Below are 16758 nucleotides of genomic sequence, written 5' to 3'. Positions count from 1 at the left end.
TCTGCAAGTATTTGTGAAGCCCTGGGGTAAAAACATTCCCTCCCCCTACTGTTACTCCTACAGGACACAACCAGACTCTGCCAGCTCAGCGCAAGCCAGCTGTTGATGAGGGAATTTGAGTTTTTCACTTTCTTTTTTTTTAAGGAAACTAAATATCCCAAATCACACTTAAAAAATAGTACCAAAGGTATAGGGTCACACACATGAAGAAAGGACAACACTTCATCTACTGCATGGGGCAAATTAGCTCTGTGAAGGAAGAGATGTGCAACAATGCTCAAAAGGAGAGAAGGAAAACCAAGGATAAGGTCACAGTCAAGACAACAGCTGAACGTTGCTCTGCAGAATTCAAACCTCTTGTCAGCAGCAGTTCTATGCCTGCAAAACTGGGTTTGCAGGCAACCAGAAGTGAGATGGCACAATCAGAGCCACAGCTTCAGAGGCCCCAAGACAGACGGCACACTCACTAGGGGCTTTTGTGTCCTCTCTACCTCTTGTGCTTTCCTCCACCTTTCCCTCCATATCCAGGTGTTGCCTTCCCTTTTCTCCCTCCCATCTTTACAACAGGACCCTTGTTCCCCTTTGCTCTCTGGGTTATCTCCTTCAGCCACTCCTCCCCTTAAAAGTCTCAGTGTGACACTGCAGAAGCTCACTCTTCCTCCAGAAGAAGACTGTGCACACCATTCCTGCCTCCCTCCAACATCCACACCAATATCCACTGTTCTCTCCCAGACCAAGGGTAGGATGGGGCAACACCCAAGACTCACAACAGGGGCTTTGTAAGCTCTACCTTCACTTTCTTTTCACACCATCATACTCGTAACACCCTGCCCGGGCAGGTGCCTCAGGCCTGCATCAGGCTGCTTCCCCTCTTTTCCTCTCAGCTGTTCAATCTTTTTCTTGTTATTCAGCAGGTTATTCCTTTGCAGAGGACTTTGGCTTGCTCTGGAAGCTGGGTGAATATGTGTTATCCTGGAAAGTACGAAGAGCTGCTACGAAGTAAATTGTTTATTTGTGGACAGTTAAGAGAGTTGGGGAGCTCACAAAGCCCATTTGTTCTACAGCAAGGTCTTTATCCTTTCCTTTGCCTTACTACCACTCAGGAACACAGTAAAGCAGTAAGGATGCTTCCTTATGTGCTGGTACTCATCAGATGTACTTGAAAATTATGAGATGAGACAGACACACACTGCTGAACAAGGCAAAAGACACTGCTGTACTTAGGCAATGGGGTATAAGACACATATTGAACAATAATGAGAAATTATTCAAATCTGAATCCTGACAATTCACAGCACTCACTGAGACAGGCGTCCTGTGGGGGAAAAAGCACGCAAGCATATTAAGAAATGCTGTCACAAGGCACCTAGCAAAGGAAGCAAAATAAACTTGTATAAACAACTTTATCATTTCCCAAGTAGTGAAAGCAAGTTTAATCATGTTCTTTCCAAAAAGTTTTATGGTGTATAGCAAAATACTCTTCTTACACTCACAGAAGTTCAGCTTTCCTGTGCACCACTGCTACACTCTCCAGGATTATTTGATATTGAAACATGTGTGTATCACAAAGTGTGTGCCAGGCTGCTCTTACCCTGTCTCGGGTGAGGGTCTGAGCTCTGTTCTTATGAACAATCCAAATGTAACCAGGAGGCTGGATCCAGGCTTCTCCATCTACTTGCACGGGAACGCCCTCTTCCCCCAGGATTGCTATCTTCACTGTCCGGCACTGCAAGAAGTGATTGCACTGGAGAAGCTCTACAATGTTGGGTTTCCAAAAGCATGAGACACTCTCACCAAAGCACTCTGGCAGCCAGGGGAGCTTTGGTGCTCCTGAAGGCACAGTTGCCTGTAGCAGGGCATGCCTCATCCTTGGGTGGTGGGGACCATTTGCTGTGTCTTTGGACTAATCTGGTTTCGAACTGGTGGTCTAACTCATACCACAGTTGAATGCCAGCAAACAACTCTATGCCCAAATCACCCCTGGACATGCTCAATTTGCCCTGGTGGATGCTCCTTCCACGGACAAGAGAGCACAAGGGAGGGCTTTACAGACTGCAATTGGCAAAAATACCCCAACTAGGAGATGGGGGAGGAAAGAAGAGTTCACAGTCGATACCTGTGCAATCCGGTGATGCTGTAGGTTTATCACTCGTGACACTGCCATCTGCATGCTCCCAAACACTGCTACCACCTCCAAAATCTTGTCATCAAAGGAGGGGGCTGTAAAAGTCTAGCCAGATACGAGAGAAAGAGAATTCAGCTGACACACAGATCTGCTGAGGAGGTTTTCTTTACACTTGATTAGCGAAGACTTGGGGGTTGGCTTTCAATTGTATAATTTTTCATCTGTATAAAACTAACAAGTCTGGAAGGTGAAGATTTGCAGTGAGCTAGGGAGAAGGAGCCTTGGTGCTCTTAAAGCCACTTGTGCTTCCAATGGCAACTAGCACAGAGCCTGCAGGCTACAAGGCAATTACCATTGTTATTATGACAGTAGGCACTTCTTCATTTCAAATAATAAAGCGTTCCTGACTGCATCTAACTCCTTTTGTCTTCAAGGAGATTTACTTCTCTGGCAGTCTGAGGGGAAAAGGTCAATCTAAAGTACTTCCTGGAAGTTTAACTGCTCCAGACAGCATTTGTATTTTTTCTGAGTCACTACAGACTGCGTGGGTGCCAAACTCCTTAAGCCTGGACCTCAGCACCCTATCCACCTGTACATGCAGACAGGCCCCTTGCTGTCTACTTCCATGCACTACTCTCAGGGGCAACGACTCTAGAACGACTCCAAGTAAAAGCATTTCCTGGACTGACTTAGAGGATACTCACATCATCTTCCTTGGTCCCCCCCCAGAAGTTGGTGCCTCCTGCGTAGCTGGGAATGTTGAGTACAGCAATCCCCTGAAGACTGGGCAAAGGGATTGGCCTCCCATCACACTATACAGAGAAGAAGGCAATATTATTCTCAGCACAGCAAGAGGGACCTCTCCTGCCAGAGCACATCCTCAAAGAACACAAAACAGGCTGCACAGCTTAGTGACAAATTAATTCAGGTTTCTTCTGGTTTATTTATGTCCTAGCAGAGTAGAACCTATCCATTCCTGCCACATGAACCACCTCTCCTTTGGCAGACATGAATTTTAGAGAGGTACTGTTGTTTCTTTTCTGCAAACAGGCATACCTGAGGGGCCTGGCAAAGCCTTCTGATTCATTCCTCAAGAAAAGGGAATAAAACAACTGAAACACCAGCGCAGTCTGCTGTGATGAGGATCTCCTCCTGCGAGCTACCTGCAGGTGGCCTGTACACGAATATTTCTTTTCCATTCTGATGTGCATTATAGCATAATTAAATTAAGGGCTGTCCACTACACCTACTAGCTAAAATGTTGACAATCTTGCCTATGCTAAATAATGAGCTGGGGACAGTTAATCCTTTAGCTGAGCTGGGGACAGCAGGATGACACTTCCCTGACAGGTTGAGAATGTAAGTTCTCTTCTAGAACCAGGAAAAGCCCCTTGCAGCTAGCTCAGGGTGAGGTACAGCAAGTACCTTGTGTGAGACAGGGAAGGGAACATCCTAAGGTCAGCAAGTGGACCCACCAAGGTGTCACCTTTGGGAGACACAACTAGGCTTCCCAGCTTGAGCAACAGAAAGGTCAGGTAATTCCTCACCTCCAGCAAGACTTTCTGCTCCAGGTTTTTGTATGTTCTGTGTAGCAGTTCCTTGGTCCCCAATACTCCATACCACATCATATTTTTAGTACGACTTCTAAGGGGGCAAATCAAAAGAGAAAAACTTAGCATAAACTTTCACTTATAGGGCAAAAAAACCCCACATTGAAATGGTGCCTCCTACATCTTAATACACTAAGGTGCTTTGCTTCCAAAATGGTCAAGCACTGAAAACGGTTATTGCTTCTGCTAGGAAACTGCTCCCCTTTATAGAGAAGTCAGGTAGGAACTGAGGATGACTGAGTCACACACATTAGGAGAAACACACACAGACTCCCCTGCACAGAACTTGTCAATCTCAAGCACCAGGATCTAAAGAGCCTTTTGCAGTATTAGCTTACATATAGCAAGCAGACCAATCCCAGGCTACACAAAGCATCCTTTAGTTGCCCAGGTATGCAAAATGCCAAAACTTGTGAGTATGTTAAGATGAAGGCTGAAATCACCTTCCATGGCATTTAGAGCTGAGCTCAGATTCTTTCACAGCTAAATAGAAAGCCCAGGAGAAGCAACTGTGAGCGAGATGATGAAGCAAACAGAATCAGCACACTAAATCCACACTGACACAACTACCCAAAGATCTTACATTAGCCACAACAGCATAATGAATCAGTAAAAAAAATTAGTAGCTAACCTCCTTCATCATGATTTCAAGCTGCTGTTGAGGGTTATGCAGACAAATTTGACAGTATAGCTGAGACGGACAATATTCAGCACATTTGCACACAAGTGGTTTCAAAACCACACAGAAACAAAGTGGTTTCAGTCACTTCTGGCAACAGGCAAAGGTCAGCCAGACCCAAACCCACCTGCATTTCTCTGGGTGCTCATCACGTTTGTTGTTGAAGTCCAAAGAAATCTTCGCATCCAGTCCAATTCCAAAGTAATTATTCATGACACACTTCTCTGTGTAACATTCACTGACAAACAAAAGAAAAAACTCCCATTCCTAAGTCTACATTTGGTGTACATCTCGCATGCCCCCTCTGGCCACCTCACAATTCTGTTGCACAAAAAGGTGCAGAACAAGAAGGCTCTGATAATCAGCACTGCTGGGAGTACCCTAAAATGCACAAAGACACAAAGAATACCAGAAAAGTGGCTATTGAGCAGCAGCCTCTGCCTGTAAAATTTCACAGCCACAGGATTTGCAGAGGAATTCCCCCCTTGCCATAGAAACACAGTCAGAAGCCTACACTTCATTTACAAGAATGAAGTTGCAGGCCACTCCCATTCTGTAAAAGATCTCACAAAACATTAGCAATGCTAGTTGCCTTTACATATATCTGTATCTATACATCTGTATAGATATATATAGATATATTAGGTGTTATCTACAGGAAGCTGGACAAATGAGCTCAAAAGTGCAGCTACTCATCTCACGGGCTCTGAAGCCCATGAAAAAAAAAACCTCACTTTCTGCATCACTGGATTTTTATTGTTAAAACAGTTTAGCAGAGAGTCTGAGAAAGTCTTCACATCCCACTTCCCCTCTGCTTGCCCTAAGGTGGCCTGCCTGGTCCCTCCTTAGGCCTCCATGCTGTGAGGGTGGTGACTCCCCCCAGGGTCCTGTCTACTGACTGGAAGCCGAAGCCATCTTTGAGTGTAGGGAGAAGGCTGATCTAGATTTCATTCTCACCTAAAACTCTTGTTCCACAAGTCAGATGTATCACTACATGTGGAACTACAGAGCTGATTTTCTCTGGCACTCAGTGTATGAATTAATGTGTATCACTCCGGGCTGCTGCAGTCCATTCTTTATCTCTATGATCTAATCTACTTCTCTGTCCCTTTAGAAATGCTCCCTCCCTCCCTTCAACCTCCTGGGCATACTCACAGATTTTCAGGCTCAGAGTTAAAGGGATCAGCATGGATCAACAATCGGCTGATGACAGAGCTCCCAGGCAAAGATCCAGACATGCCAGCACGGATATCTGTAGGAAAATTGATGACAGGGAAGAGGGTGATTAATAATAAGCAGAAATCAGACAACTTCGACCTTGGAGACAAGACAACAGGGCAGAACATACTAACTCTTGTAATTTACTGTGGAAAGCAAACAGCAGTAGTGTTTTCTTCTGCTCCAGAAGGCTTAGCTGTCTCACTAAGGGGAAAGATTTTTGTCTGACAGAGGCCAGCAGCACAGTTGAAAAGACATAGGGAAAGGAAACTGCAGCACTGTTTTTTCTGTTTCAGGGTGAGCCATGCAATATCCTTGCTTCAGTGAGCAGAGAAACGGGAGTAGGACTAAAGTAATTCTCCAAGTTACTCAAGAATTATCACCCCCTGCTTCTTAAATTATTAGCTGGTGACTCAGAAACAGTACCTTTGCCAGAGAGAAAGAAAATCACCTGCTTCCAGAAGAAACAGTCTGAACAAGTAATTTGGGTGGTGATGAGAAGTTGCTACACAAGATGTGTGAGATGGGAATTCTGCTGTGCACTTCTAGTGACTTCAGCCTTCATGTGAAGGGACTGCTTGTCCCTTCTGTGGCTGCCACTGATCAGGAACCTCTCTCGGCAGCATCCTGCCAGCCTTCTCAAGATAATTTTAAGCTCAGTATTTCCTTGTAACTTGCATTTAACTACTGCCACAGCACAGTGTTAATAATCATCTGTGTCTACGTCTCAGCTACAAACTGGAAACTGTTATAGCTCCCTCCACCTCTCCACTTTTCAGCCCCAGTGGAAAGCCCCAAAGGGTTTTCTCTTCAGGTGGACTCTGCGCCAAGGGGTATAAAGGCAGGACAATTCCATTTTTTATGTGGAGCCTTCACTGCTGTCACCCATACTCCAGCTGGCTGCCTCAATGGGAAGCTGTGGGTGTTGCACTTACTTGGGTAGAGGATTTTTGTGTTCAGCATTGGCAAGTTGTCCCGGTTTCCTGTCTGGGGAGGAAGAGATGCAGAGCTGCCCAGTGACAAACTTCCTTTGTTTATTAGTCTTTCACAAGGAGACTTAGAGGCTGTAAAACACAACACAAACATGGCTGTTGACAAACATAATGCTGTGATTCAGAGCTGCAAAGAGCAGCACAGCCCAAGCAGCACCACTGGGTTAGTAATCACTCAACAGCAAAGCACTCTGGCCACCAGAAAGCAAAGAGCTGACAGAACCAGTCACTAAGGGACAGAGATGTGGCATATGTGCAGCCAGGAAACCTCACAGATTGGAGGTACCGAAATGCCACGTGCAAATATTAAAACTGGAGATGAGAAAAAGCTGGTGCCAGCAGCACAACAGACCTGGTTTGCTCCTAATTAGCACTCAGAGAAGTTCCAAATACACTTGCAGTGACCAGGGATCTCTAACAAATTACTCACATAACAGTTACTAAAGCAAACTGCCATTCTCTGCCATCTGCTAAGGATGGCAGGGGCTCACAACAAAACATCACCAGGTAAATGACACAAAAAATGCTCAAGACTCTCCTTGCCCAAACACTGAAAGACAAGAGAATGCAGATTGCTGGCACAAGAAAACTTCTGAACCCTCGGCTCCACGTGCTGAGACCATGGGCCATCAGGAAGTGAGGTGCATGATGCTCAGGCTGGAGCACAGAAACGTGCAAGGCCTGGCATCTGAAGAACAACCATTCAGAAATGAAGAGAAAACCAGAACTCACTTGGAAGGCAATACACATAACACCTCCCTCACTTTTCACAACTAACAGAACCACAAGGGTCAGGCAGGACCTGCAGAGTGGAAGCCCCAGAGCAGTACCTTTCCGCTGGCCCCTCCCTTTGGACACTCCATAGCTGCTGCTGTGTGATGACTGCAGGGAGATTTTATCCTCGTTCCGCAGCTCCTTGCCCTCCTCAGGGGCTGAGAGGCTGAGGAGGAAGCCCTCCTGCTCCTGGGTCTGGGCATTCTGCTCATCTACAGCTGCAAGGAGAGAACAAGTAGGTGAGTGCCTCACAAGTCTTCTAGCAAGGAACACCTCCCACAGATGCAAATAACAAAAGGATGGAACTCTAAGGCCCTGACTCCTTCAAGGAAAGAACAGGAATAACAAAAACTTCCCTACATCATTTGTCTCAAGTAAACTCCCCTCTGAAAAGCTTTTGGAACTGGACTGGCTTAGCCTCCTGTCTGCCAAGCTCTTTAGCAATGAGGCTCTAAACAGAAGTGTCCACATTTAATGCTACAGGTACTCAGGCTCCCCGAGGTGTAAACTGTGCTACAGGTGATGAGCTGCCATTTATTTGCATTTAGATGTTTCCAGAACTTCTAAGTATATGGACATTAAATGATAAATTTAATTAATTTTCTGTAAGTTTAATCTGTACTGGGGCAACAGCATAAACCACTTGAGAAGGGCACTTAGATACTTATAATCAGGAGGAAGAAAATAACCACTGGTAAAAACTAATTCAAACACAGGAAAGAATCAGACTGTACAATTTGGAAGAAGAAAAAGTATGGAGAAGTTGAAAAAATACATCTGAAACATAACTGAAGTTTGTCCAAGAGCTGCCAAGAGTTAAATACTTCAGCTTAAATGTTGCCTAAAGAAATTAAAATTTCCTTTGCATGTAATCAGCAGACCTTCCTCCCCAGACACCCCTCAGAGGACACAGCTCTGAGCAGCCCTGAGCTGATCCACCAGCTCCCTGCGTCTGCAGGGGAATGAGCCCCTTTTCTGCCAGGCTCTGCCCTGCCCCTGTGCTGACTGGAGTTCTTCAAAAAGACCCTCAAGGCAATCCAGCCCATTAGCCCAGCAGAAATATAAATTCTTCTTGCTGGAAAAAAATAAATAAATTGGTTTGGCTCCAAAAGAACTCCAACAAACATCAAACTGGCACAAGGTTGGCACTGACAAAGAGGGGCAGCAGTGAGGCCAGGACCCCTGCTTCACCAGAGGTTGTTAGCTCAAAGGTTGAGTACAACACTGGAGTGCTGGAAACCCAAGTGACACTGCAATGCTCTGTACTTAGCTACACAGCTGCTCACAGTGCACATCAGGGTGTGCACAGACACTTTTATCTCCAGTAAAACTGTTCAGCACTTCCTTTGGTCTAAGTCAAACCACCGAGGTTCTGACAAACACCTGGGAGACTGATGCCAGGAAATGAAACTTTGAGCTATAGGTGTGAACAGCTAGAGAGACAGTAAGAGTCAAGATGTGGAGACGGTGGTGACCTGCCTAGAAAGTTCCATGGGAACAGAACTGATTTGTAAAGCACAGTATGATAACACATTCCCAGGGTCAAAGCCAATTTAGGGAGTTCCTGCCCTCTCCTGCAGTTCTACTACTGCACTGTTTTGCTGGGCTGTACTATAAAGAGATTTCTGAAACAATCCAAGTTAAAATACTTAAAATACTTTCTGACCAAGTATTTTCAGATCTGCTTTAGAGTGAGGCCACACAAATGGCTGTGCTAACACAACTGTGGTATGGGTGGGGACAGGCAGGAAACACAAATGAACGGAGTGTGGGAGAGCAGGAACTTCTGAAACCAGCCAGATGGGAGAGAACACACCTTGAACTTCAGGCTTTTCTATCAAGCTATGTCTCAGACAGGTGGGCTTGGCAGAGATGATGCTGAAACTACACAGCCAGGCTTATGAATAGCTTCTCCAGCTCAGCAAAGCTGTTTTTAATATAGAAACCTCCTCCCCACTGGAATAAAGGGAATTTCTACTTTTCAAGAACCTGCAAAAAGTCACAAGCAGGACTCCTCACGGGTTACCTTTTTCTGCATGCTCTATTATCTGACGAATGGCCTTTTTCAGGCTGTTGGCTCTCAGCATCAGCTGTTCTCGGGGGCGAAATATCTGGGGCCGGGCAGCACATGATGAGCCCACTGATCGGTCACTGGAAGAATCACAAGCACTGCCTGACCCATCACCATCTTCAGTTTCCTCTGCAATGGTAGGAGGAGGGTTTGGCAGAGATGAAGATGCTTGAGATTCCTCATTCAGTGCCTTCAGCAACGAGTCCAACTTCTCCTTCAGGACAGAGCACTACAAGGCAAAGAACATCTGAATTTAACAGCAGACTGGGTAGGTCACTCTTTCAGTGCTTGCTGAACTGCTGCTCTCCTAGTTCATTGAAAACAGATCAGTTTTCCACTTTGGAGGTAGAAACACAAAACAAGTTTTTTCCAATTTTACCTTCCTGGCCATGACCTCTGATTCCTCTGAGCTTTCTGTTGCCTTCTCATAGGCTTTCCCTACTCGAGCCACAAAATCCTTCACTGTCTCACAAAGCACCCTAGACAAAGAAGGTAGTGAAAACAAAGTCATGCAAGGATTGTCTCAGATTTTCACAGTTCAGCTTTCACTTGGAGCAATTGTCCTGCAAGTACTCACTTGGCTGAGGAGATGACCACAGAGTGTTGGTCAGAAGTCAAAATTTTGGACAAATGAGCAGCCACAGAGTCTTCATAGAAGAGAATCTTCTGCACCTGGTGACAATCAGAAACAAATCACTGGGGTTCTGCTTCCCAACATTAGCTGTGTAACCACTGTCTCCCCTGAGAGTACCTATCATTCTACAAGTTCTTTTTGTCCTGGACAAGTTCTGTGGTCCAGGGTTCAGTTACCCACAGGAGATCTGAATCTGATGAAGAAACTAATTCTGAACCTAGGAATCAACATCAGTGCAGTCCTTACAGTCTCCAGTTAATTATGGATCTAAACCTGGGGTTTTATGGTTCTTATAACTGCTATTGCAGCTCCCCACAATTTCAACAATGCAATGTCATGACCTCTCTTGTTCCACTGCACACTACAGCTGTTGACTCAGGTATCCCGGCCTCTGTCCTTCTCCATAACATTTCATTGACCTAAAGATCCAGGATCTTTGTAGCTCCTGCTTCACCCAAGCCATAGCTGAGGTGTGCCCCATATGAACTCAAGCACTGCCCCCTTGCCTCTTCTGAAGCCATTGCTCCCAGTCCCCTGCCCTCTGCATCTCATGAGGTACCTCAGAATCCTCACTGAAATCTTCAGTGACTGTGGAAGTGGAGGCCTGACGAGGGAGTTTGGTTTCATACACCATGATGCTCCACCTATTTCAAAGGAGATATCAGAGCTGTCACTGCAAGGCAGATGATTTCCTCCTTTACCCAAGGACACAACAGGTTAGAATCTCAAGCAGAACAAACTGCACTTTGGCAGAGGCATGACTGATGTAAGGAAGCCATAGAGTTGCAATGGAATTGCAGAGGCTGAACTGGGGAAAGAAGAAGGATTGACACTATGAACAAGTATCCTACAGTAGGAAGACCTCCTCTGTACTTCTTCCCTGCCTCAAATATTCCATGACCAGTGCTTGGTTCATTGTAACAGATTCCAAGTTGCAACTCTAAAGACAAGCAGCATTTTAAACTGTACAAATACATATAAGCAATATCAATTCCAGGGGTAAAGATGTTAATTTCTGCATTAAAAACATTAATTATGACTGTAAGGCTGTCAAAGTCAATTGATGAGAACTTTGGAACACAAGAGAGGACACTGGACAACAGACAATTTCACTCATTGCTGTTGTGCAGCAGTAACACAAAAAGCAAGGCTACCTTCTGTCACTAAAGAGTGACAGAGGGTTATCAAAGAAAAAATCTTAACTGGCATTAGTCAGAAATTCAGCAGCTGGTAGAATCAAGAACTGCCCAGTTCTCTTTGAAGGATATATTCACACAATTCTTGAGCAGAGGAGGATGTTAATCACCTGTCCAGCATTTTGGTACTGGCCCTCTCCAGCTTCTCCAGGATCTGGGGGAGCTGGGTATCATCATCACAAGCAGAGCCCCAGCCTAACACACGGGCAAGGTCATTCCCTGTTCCCAAGGGCAGCACTCCCAGCTGGCACTGCATTATAGAAAAGGAAACCAAAACCAATATTCAAATGGGAAAACACAAAGCACAAACTCCCACAAGTAATAGGGGTGATTTCTTCATACTAAGAAACAGCTAGTCCTGGTGGGAGCAGAAATGAATTGGGTGGAGAAAACAGCCAGAAGGTCATGCAAGGAAGGACAAATTTCCTCAACTTTTTGGTTGTTAACTGAGAGAGAAGTGCATTAGAGCTACCGTCTCAAGGAGCATCTTACTACAAGAAACGCCTTCTACAGATGTATTTATTTAACCATCAGGTGGTGCCACTGCTTTTTCTGTAACATTAGCATAGACCCTCCAGGAAGACAAAATGGAAACAAATTAAAACACTGTGACACCGCTACTCTTTACAATGTTTCTGTCTATCCTAGGGCTCAGAAACAACCCCATGAGAATTAAAGGCAATAGCTGAGGAGAACTACCCTTGTTGAACTCCCAGTTTACTAACTGCATCCCTTTCTGAGTACAAGTCTCTGTGCTGGTGATGGAGCAGGAGTAATTCAGAGCTACTCTGAAAGCTGAATCTTTTCTGAGGGAGCTGTGTCGGATCAATGGAGACAGGAATAATTAATTAGTCTGGTACTGCTGCTTGCAGGAAACTACTGCAATACTGCTGTGGTAGGCTTTTGGCAGCTTCAGTCCCATGGCAAACTATCTGTATCAGCAAAGAAAGCCCAATGCTATTGTTTGCCCTGCACTCTTCCATCCAAGGAAGCTCACTGGGCAGGTACCTGCTTGTGAAGATTGAGGCTATCGATTTCGGAGAGAACCCAACCAACGCTTCCATCCCCACCACAAACCAGAATCCGGAAAGTGTCAAATTTCTGGAACAAGCGTAAACTGGAGAGGGGAAAGAAAAAAGTAGGAGAGAAGAACAATCAGCTGTTATAGGAAGAAGCAATAAACAATTGCAATACAGGTAACAAGCATGGCATATTTGCTTAAAGTAGGCTCTGATTTTGCAACGAATACAGGCCAATGAACAGACTGTCGGATTACAGATGAATTAAAATGATTATAAATAAGGAATTATAAATACAGCTAAGCAACTGAAAATGGCTATTCACTACAGAAGTGTGTCCCAGACATACTCCTCTACTAAAGCAGGGCACTTTTGTCTGAACTGAAGAGGAAACAAGCACGTGATAGCTTATTACCCATTGAATAAACTCTTTTTTACAGATTTGCTGTGTTCAGACCAGCGTTAGTCACTTGTCACTGTCTGGAGTGCTCTGATGTCACTGCCTTCACACTCAAGGCCACACCAATTAAAGCAAAGCTTAATGAGAGGGAACTCTATGCTGTCAGTCAGTGAGCAGACAACTGTAAGAGGATGTAAAGCCTCACAATCTTTAGAACTTCTTCTGGGAGAGTAACATGCACCAGTGCTCTGGCACCTTGTCTATTCAGCAGGCAGGCAAACCACTCACCAGTAAGACAAGCATGAATTTAATTCTTGACCCTTTTCAGGGTATTAAAAACAACCTCACTTTAAGCTTCCTCCTGAACATCATCCAGACCTACTGCACACTTTTATTTTGTTTCTTTATTAATTATTACCTAAGAGTAACTACTACAGAATTTACTGGACCACATGAAAATCCTTGTTTCTTCAAGCACTGGTGACAGAGAAATGTCTGCCAGAAATGACATCACCTTATGGTATAGCTGACTGGCACCAGCTCAGAATATTCAAATCATTAAGCAGCAGCCTTTACCATATACACCATTTTCTTCTTAAGAAACCAAAAAATAGCAGCTGTCTTAGAAATGTGCACCACAGCTTGATTAAATAGTTGATTCCCTGTCTTCTCCTGTTTAAGAGAAGAATTCTTTTCTACAGTCAGTCTGGCTAGGGAGAGGAAGAAGAGAACTATTTAATTTAAAATGTTTTTGACAAATTATTTATCAAACACCCCCTGGGAAGCATGCTGCTGTTTTAAAGGCCAGTGTTCTGCAATTCAAGAAACCACAACAGTTCTCAGGAAAGCAGAACCTAATAGTCACTCACTGAGCAGTGGACACTTCCACATTAAGCACATTAAGCATCTACAGGTCTGATTCACAGACTTCAAGTCTTATTTAGAAAAATATGAAGGAAATGCACCTTGTGTTCACTCTTATTATAAGAAGCACACATTCATGACAAGTGATACTCAAATCCAACGCAACAGAGAAACATTTGGAGGGAGCAAACTAGAGAACAATTTTTTTTAAGAGTTCCAGCAATACACTAAAGGAATTTATTCCACAGTGCTCACTTTTTTTAAATCCATAGATATTCTAGTGTAATTTGGTAAGCAAGCTTGAAATGTCTGCTAGACCCCAGGGCAGAACCAATTTTACCAAAAGCATTCAAAGTCTCACATGCTTCCCAGGTTGAGTTATTTCTGGATAAATCTCATTTTTACAATACTCATTTGGTATCTATTGCATTTGTCTGTTCACGTGATTTAACTCAAGTTAAATCTCATGAGCAGTACATCAGGATGCCTGTTATGAGTCTGCTTGCTGACAATTTTTCTTCTGGCTTCAAGCCTTCTATGCTTGGTCATCCTCCAGGGGAGAGTTTATGGAATTCGCCCAAAAGCCCACAAGCTGTCCTGCTGTTACTCATGAATGGAAACAATAACCTTTTTCAACAACATTTTTGGTTTTAGCTAATCAATAACAGTAAACACAGAGAGGAAAAAACCCTCCAAACTTTCTACGTATTCTATGTTCCTTCTCTGAGGAATAGGTTCCTTGTTATATTTGAGGATGAGCTTATAATCAAATAAATCACTCATACTTTTCTGGTGTTTAAAAGTAATGTGTGCTTCCATTGAGTATCTTCTTACCCAAGGTGAGGTCCTCCATTCATGAGGTCAAAGACCTGGGCTGGATTCAGCAGCTGTTTGAATCTTCGCAGAAATTTTACGCCTTGGTTGTCTCCGCTTTTTGAGTTGACAAAGACCAACAATGGGCTTGTGCATGAAGGGGGACACGTAGCTTTCCAGAAACCTGATGGACAACAGGAAAGTGAAAAGGAGGAAAAGCCAAGAGACATGAAGTTGGCCATGAAAATCGAGCCCCACACCCCAGCACAGCTACAAAGAAGCTGGTACTTCCCTTGTGCTTATGGCACTCACTGGGAAAAAGCCAATCATGCACAGCCCTGAATCCAGCATGAGCCACAACTCCTGCTGCCAAATGTCACACTCATCTCCTAGCAGTATGCCAACACTCTCAGTTTCCCCAACCTTCCCAAACTGATTCTTTAATGGAGTTGTTCTAAATAAATTTTAACAGCTGCAGCTTAGCAAACGCTGACGTTACTGGGTAATAAACAGTTCACTGTCACACTTCAGCAGTATCTCCCAGTCTGGATTTCCAGCAATGCCAAAAAGCAGAATTTTCAGTTGACAGAGGATGGCATTAATAGCTAAAGGGACTGAGAGAGGAAGAGAAAGCAAGCACTGCTTGCTGGTGATACTTACCATCTGAGTCAATGCTGTTGAGAGCAGTAGGAGGAATGACAGATACCTTGCACAGCCCAAGAGGGCACTTGTTTGGCAGCAACTCTTTACATGCTGTGTGTACCTGAAAACACAACAAAATCCATTCATTCACAGAATCACAGAATCATAGAATATGCCAAGTTGGAAGGGACCCAATAGGATCATCATGTCCAACTCCTGTCCCTGTGGAGGGCACCCCTAGAATCACACTGTGTGCCTGAGAGTGTCACCCAAACACTTTTTGAACTCAGGCAGGCTTGGTGCTGTGACTGCTTCCCTGGGGAGCTTGTCCATTGCTCAACTGCCTGTTGGGTGGAAAACCTTTCAAACTCCTTTGGGTATGGTGGCATAACTCATAAAGCAGTAATTCATAAAGAATCCAAGGAAATGTTAATTGCAAAAAGTTATTTTAGGAATGATCTAACCAGACTCTTCCTACTAATTCTCCTTTTTCCATTACCATGTGCTTTTTCTGCAGTTTGAATTTAGTACTTTTGAGTGTTAAGAGGACCTGATAACAGGCTTAAAGAGTCTTCAGGCATTCTGCTTTCAAAATCCTAGCCTCAGTTAAGAGATCAGACGTAGCAACAAAAGAAAAAGCTAAGAAAACATGAAAGCAATAAACAAAGGAAGACATGAGTGACGTAAGAAGTAAGAGAAGAAGGGATTAATAAAATCAGCCAAAAAAAGGTTGTAGTGAGTAGACGAGGGCACTTCCATTATTTCTGAGACATGAAGACTGCAACATAGAAGGTTTGCTTCATCTTTGAGGCCCCAGCCCACACATTATAAACACATTTTTATTCATATTATAGACAGCTGAAAACTTAGCAAGATATGGATCCCTGCAGAGTTAGGCAACAGAAATGTATTGCAACAGAAGAGGAAATGGCTATTAAAAAATAGCTCAGTATTCTTTACTGTCTGTCTTTGTTGTATCTTTTCAACTTGTACAAATTATAAATAATGGGTCTTTGATGGGTTTCCTGGATTTAACACCTCCCGTGCCTGAGGCATTGATTCAGATCTAGTAAAATTAGATTCTTCTATGAAAGCTCACTACCAAAAGAAACTGAGCTTGCACTGAATCTGGATAATCATTTCAGGCCTTACTTTTAAGCATCACAGTGACACTTTTCAGCAAATTTAAATTTCTCTCTCTCGCATGATGTTTATCATCTGGAGAGAAAACAACGCCTTTGTGGCAAACATGCACAACAGCATGGTTAGAGATTTCAGTTTGAGTAAATCTCATTAAAAGAACAGACCAAAGAGCTGATCAAATACTCTCCTTTTAAAGAAATTATCTTATTCATTCAACTCACCATGGCTTTGCACCAAAGGCAGCGCCAGTCTTGCAAACGTAGGACACTGCCACAGGTTTTATCACACACAGTGCATTTGGCACTCACAGGCAGGTTTCCTTCCAACCACTGATGTGGCATTGAGATCTGCAAATGACAGAGGGGGAGAGAAGCAACACAAACTTTCCAGAGTGCAGCTCAAGGACACAAGACGCACCATGGCACTGAGACACATTTTTATATGCAAGTCTTTATATGCACTGCTTAAGAACAGCAACTTCTAGAAAACACCTGAGGACCTCTTTTGGCATTTTACATCACACTCAAGCATGAAGAGACCAGGTGACTCACCCCAGGTTACCCAGGAAACTCCGACTT

General features: G+C 44.0%; 1 protein-coding gene and 1 long non-coding RNA gene across 9 annotated transcripts in view; one reads left to right on the top strand and one right to left on the bottom strand.

Annotated features, from left to right (window-relative positions):
• LOC139799717 (uncharacterized) overlaps positions 1 to 16758 on the top strand; it is a 328047-nt gene that overhangs the window by 40107 nt on the left and 271182 nt on the right. The window lies entirely within an intron of this gene.
• The window catches only part of DGKD (diacylglycerol kinase delta), a 56381-nt gene that overhangs the window by 9092 nt on the left and 30531 nt on the right, over positions 1 to 16758 (bottom strand). For all 8 annotated transcript variants that reach the window (XM_071751914.1, XM_071751913.1, XM_071751915.1 and 5 more), the window contains 17 exons: positions 16402 to 16527; positions 15056 to 15158; positions 14417 to 14579; positions 12308 to 12416; positions 11410 to 11549; positions 10663 to 10747; positions 10047 to 10141; positions 9849 to 9948; positions 9425 to 9698; positions 7455 to 7616; positions 6568 to 6696; positions 5570 to 5666; positions 4542 to 4652; positions 3673 to 3769; positions 2830 to 2937; positions 2117 to 2230; positions 1592 to 1726 (listed from right to left, as the gene is read on the bottom strand). In XM_071751914.1, coding sequence (XP_071608015.1) covers positions 1592 to 1726; positions 2117 to 2230; positions 2830 to 2937; positions 3673 to 3769; positions 4542 to 4652; positions 5570 to 5666; positions 6568 to 6696; positions 7455 to 7616; positions 9425 to 9698; positions 9849 to 9948; positions 10047 to 10141; positions 10663 to 10747; positions 11410 to 11549; positions 12308 to 12416; positions 14417 to 14579; positions 15056 to 15158; positions 16402 to 16527 — 2148 coding nt within the window. The remainder of the gene's footprint in view (positions 1 to 1591; positions 1727 to 2116; positions 2231 to 2829; positions 2938 to 3672; positions 3770 to 4541; positions 4653 to 5569; positions 5667 to 6567; positions 6697 to 7454; positions 7617 to 9424; positions 9699 to 9848; positions 9949 to 10046; positions 10142 to 10662; positions 10748 to 11409; positions 11550 to 12307; positions 12417 to 14416; positions 14580 to 15055; positions 15159 to 16401; positions 16528 to 16758) is intronic.

The sequence above is a fragment of the Heliangelus exortis genome, chromosome 9 (assembly GCF_036169615.1).
Source record: "Heliangelus exortis chromosome 9, bHelExo1.hap1, whole genome shotgun sequence".
NCBI lineage: Eukaryota > Metazoa > Chordata > Aves > Apodiformes > Trochilidae > Heliangelus > Heliangelus exortis.
The sequence above is the reverse complement of the archived record's forward strand: the minus strand, read 5'-3'. Positions and strand labels throughout refer to the sequence as shown.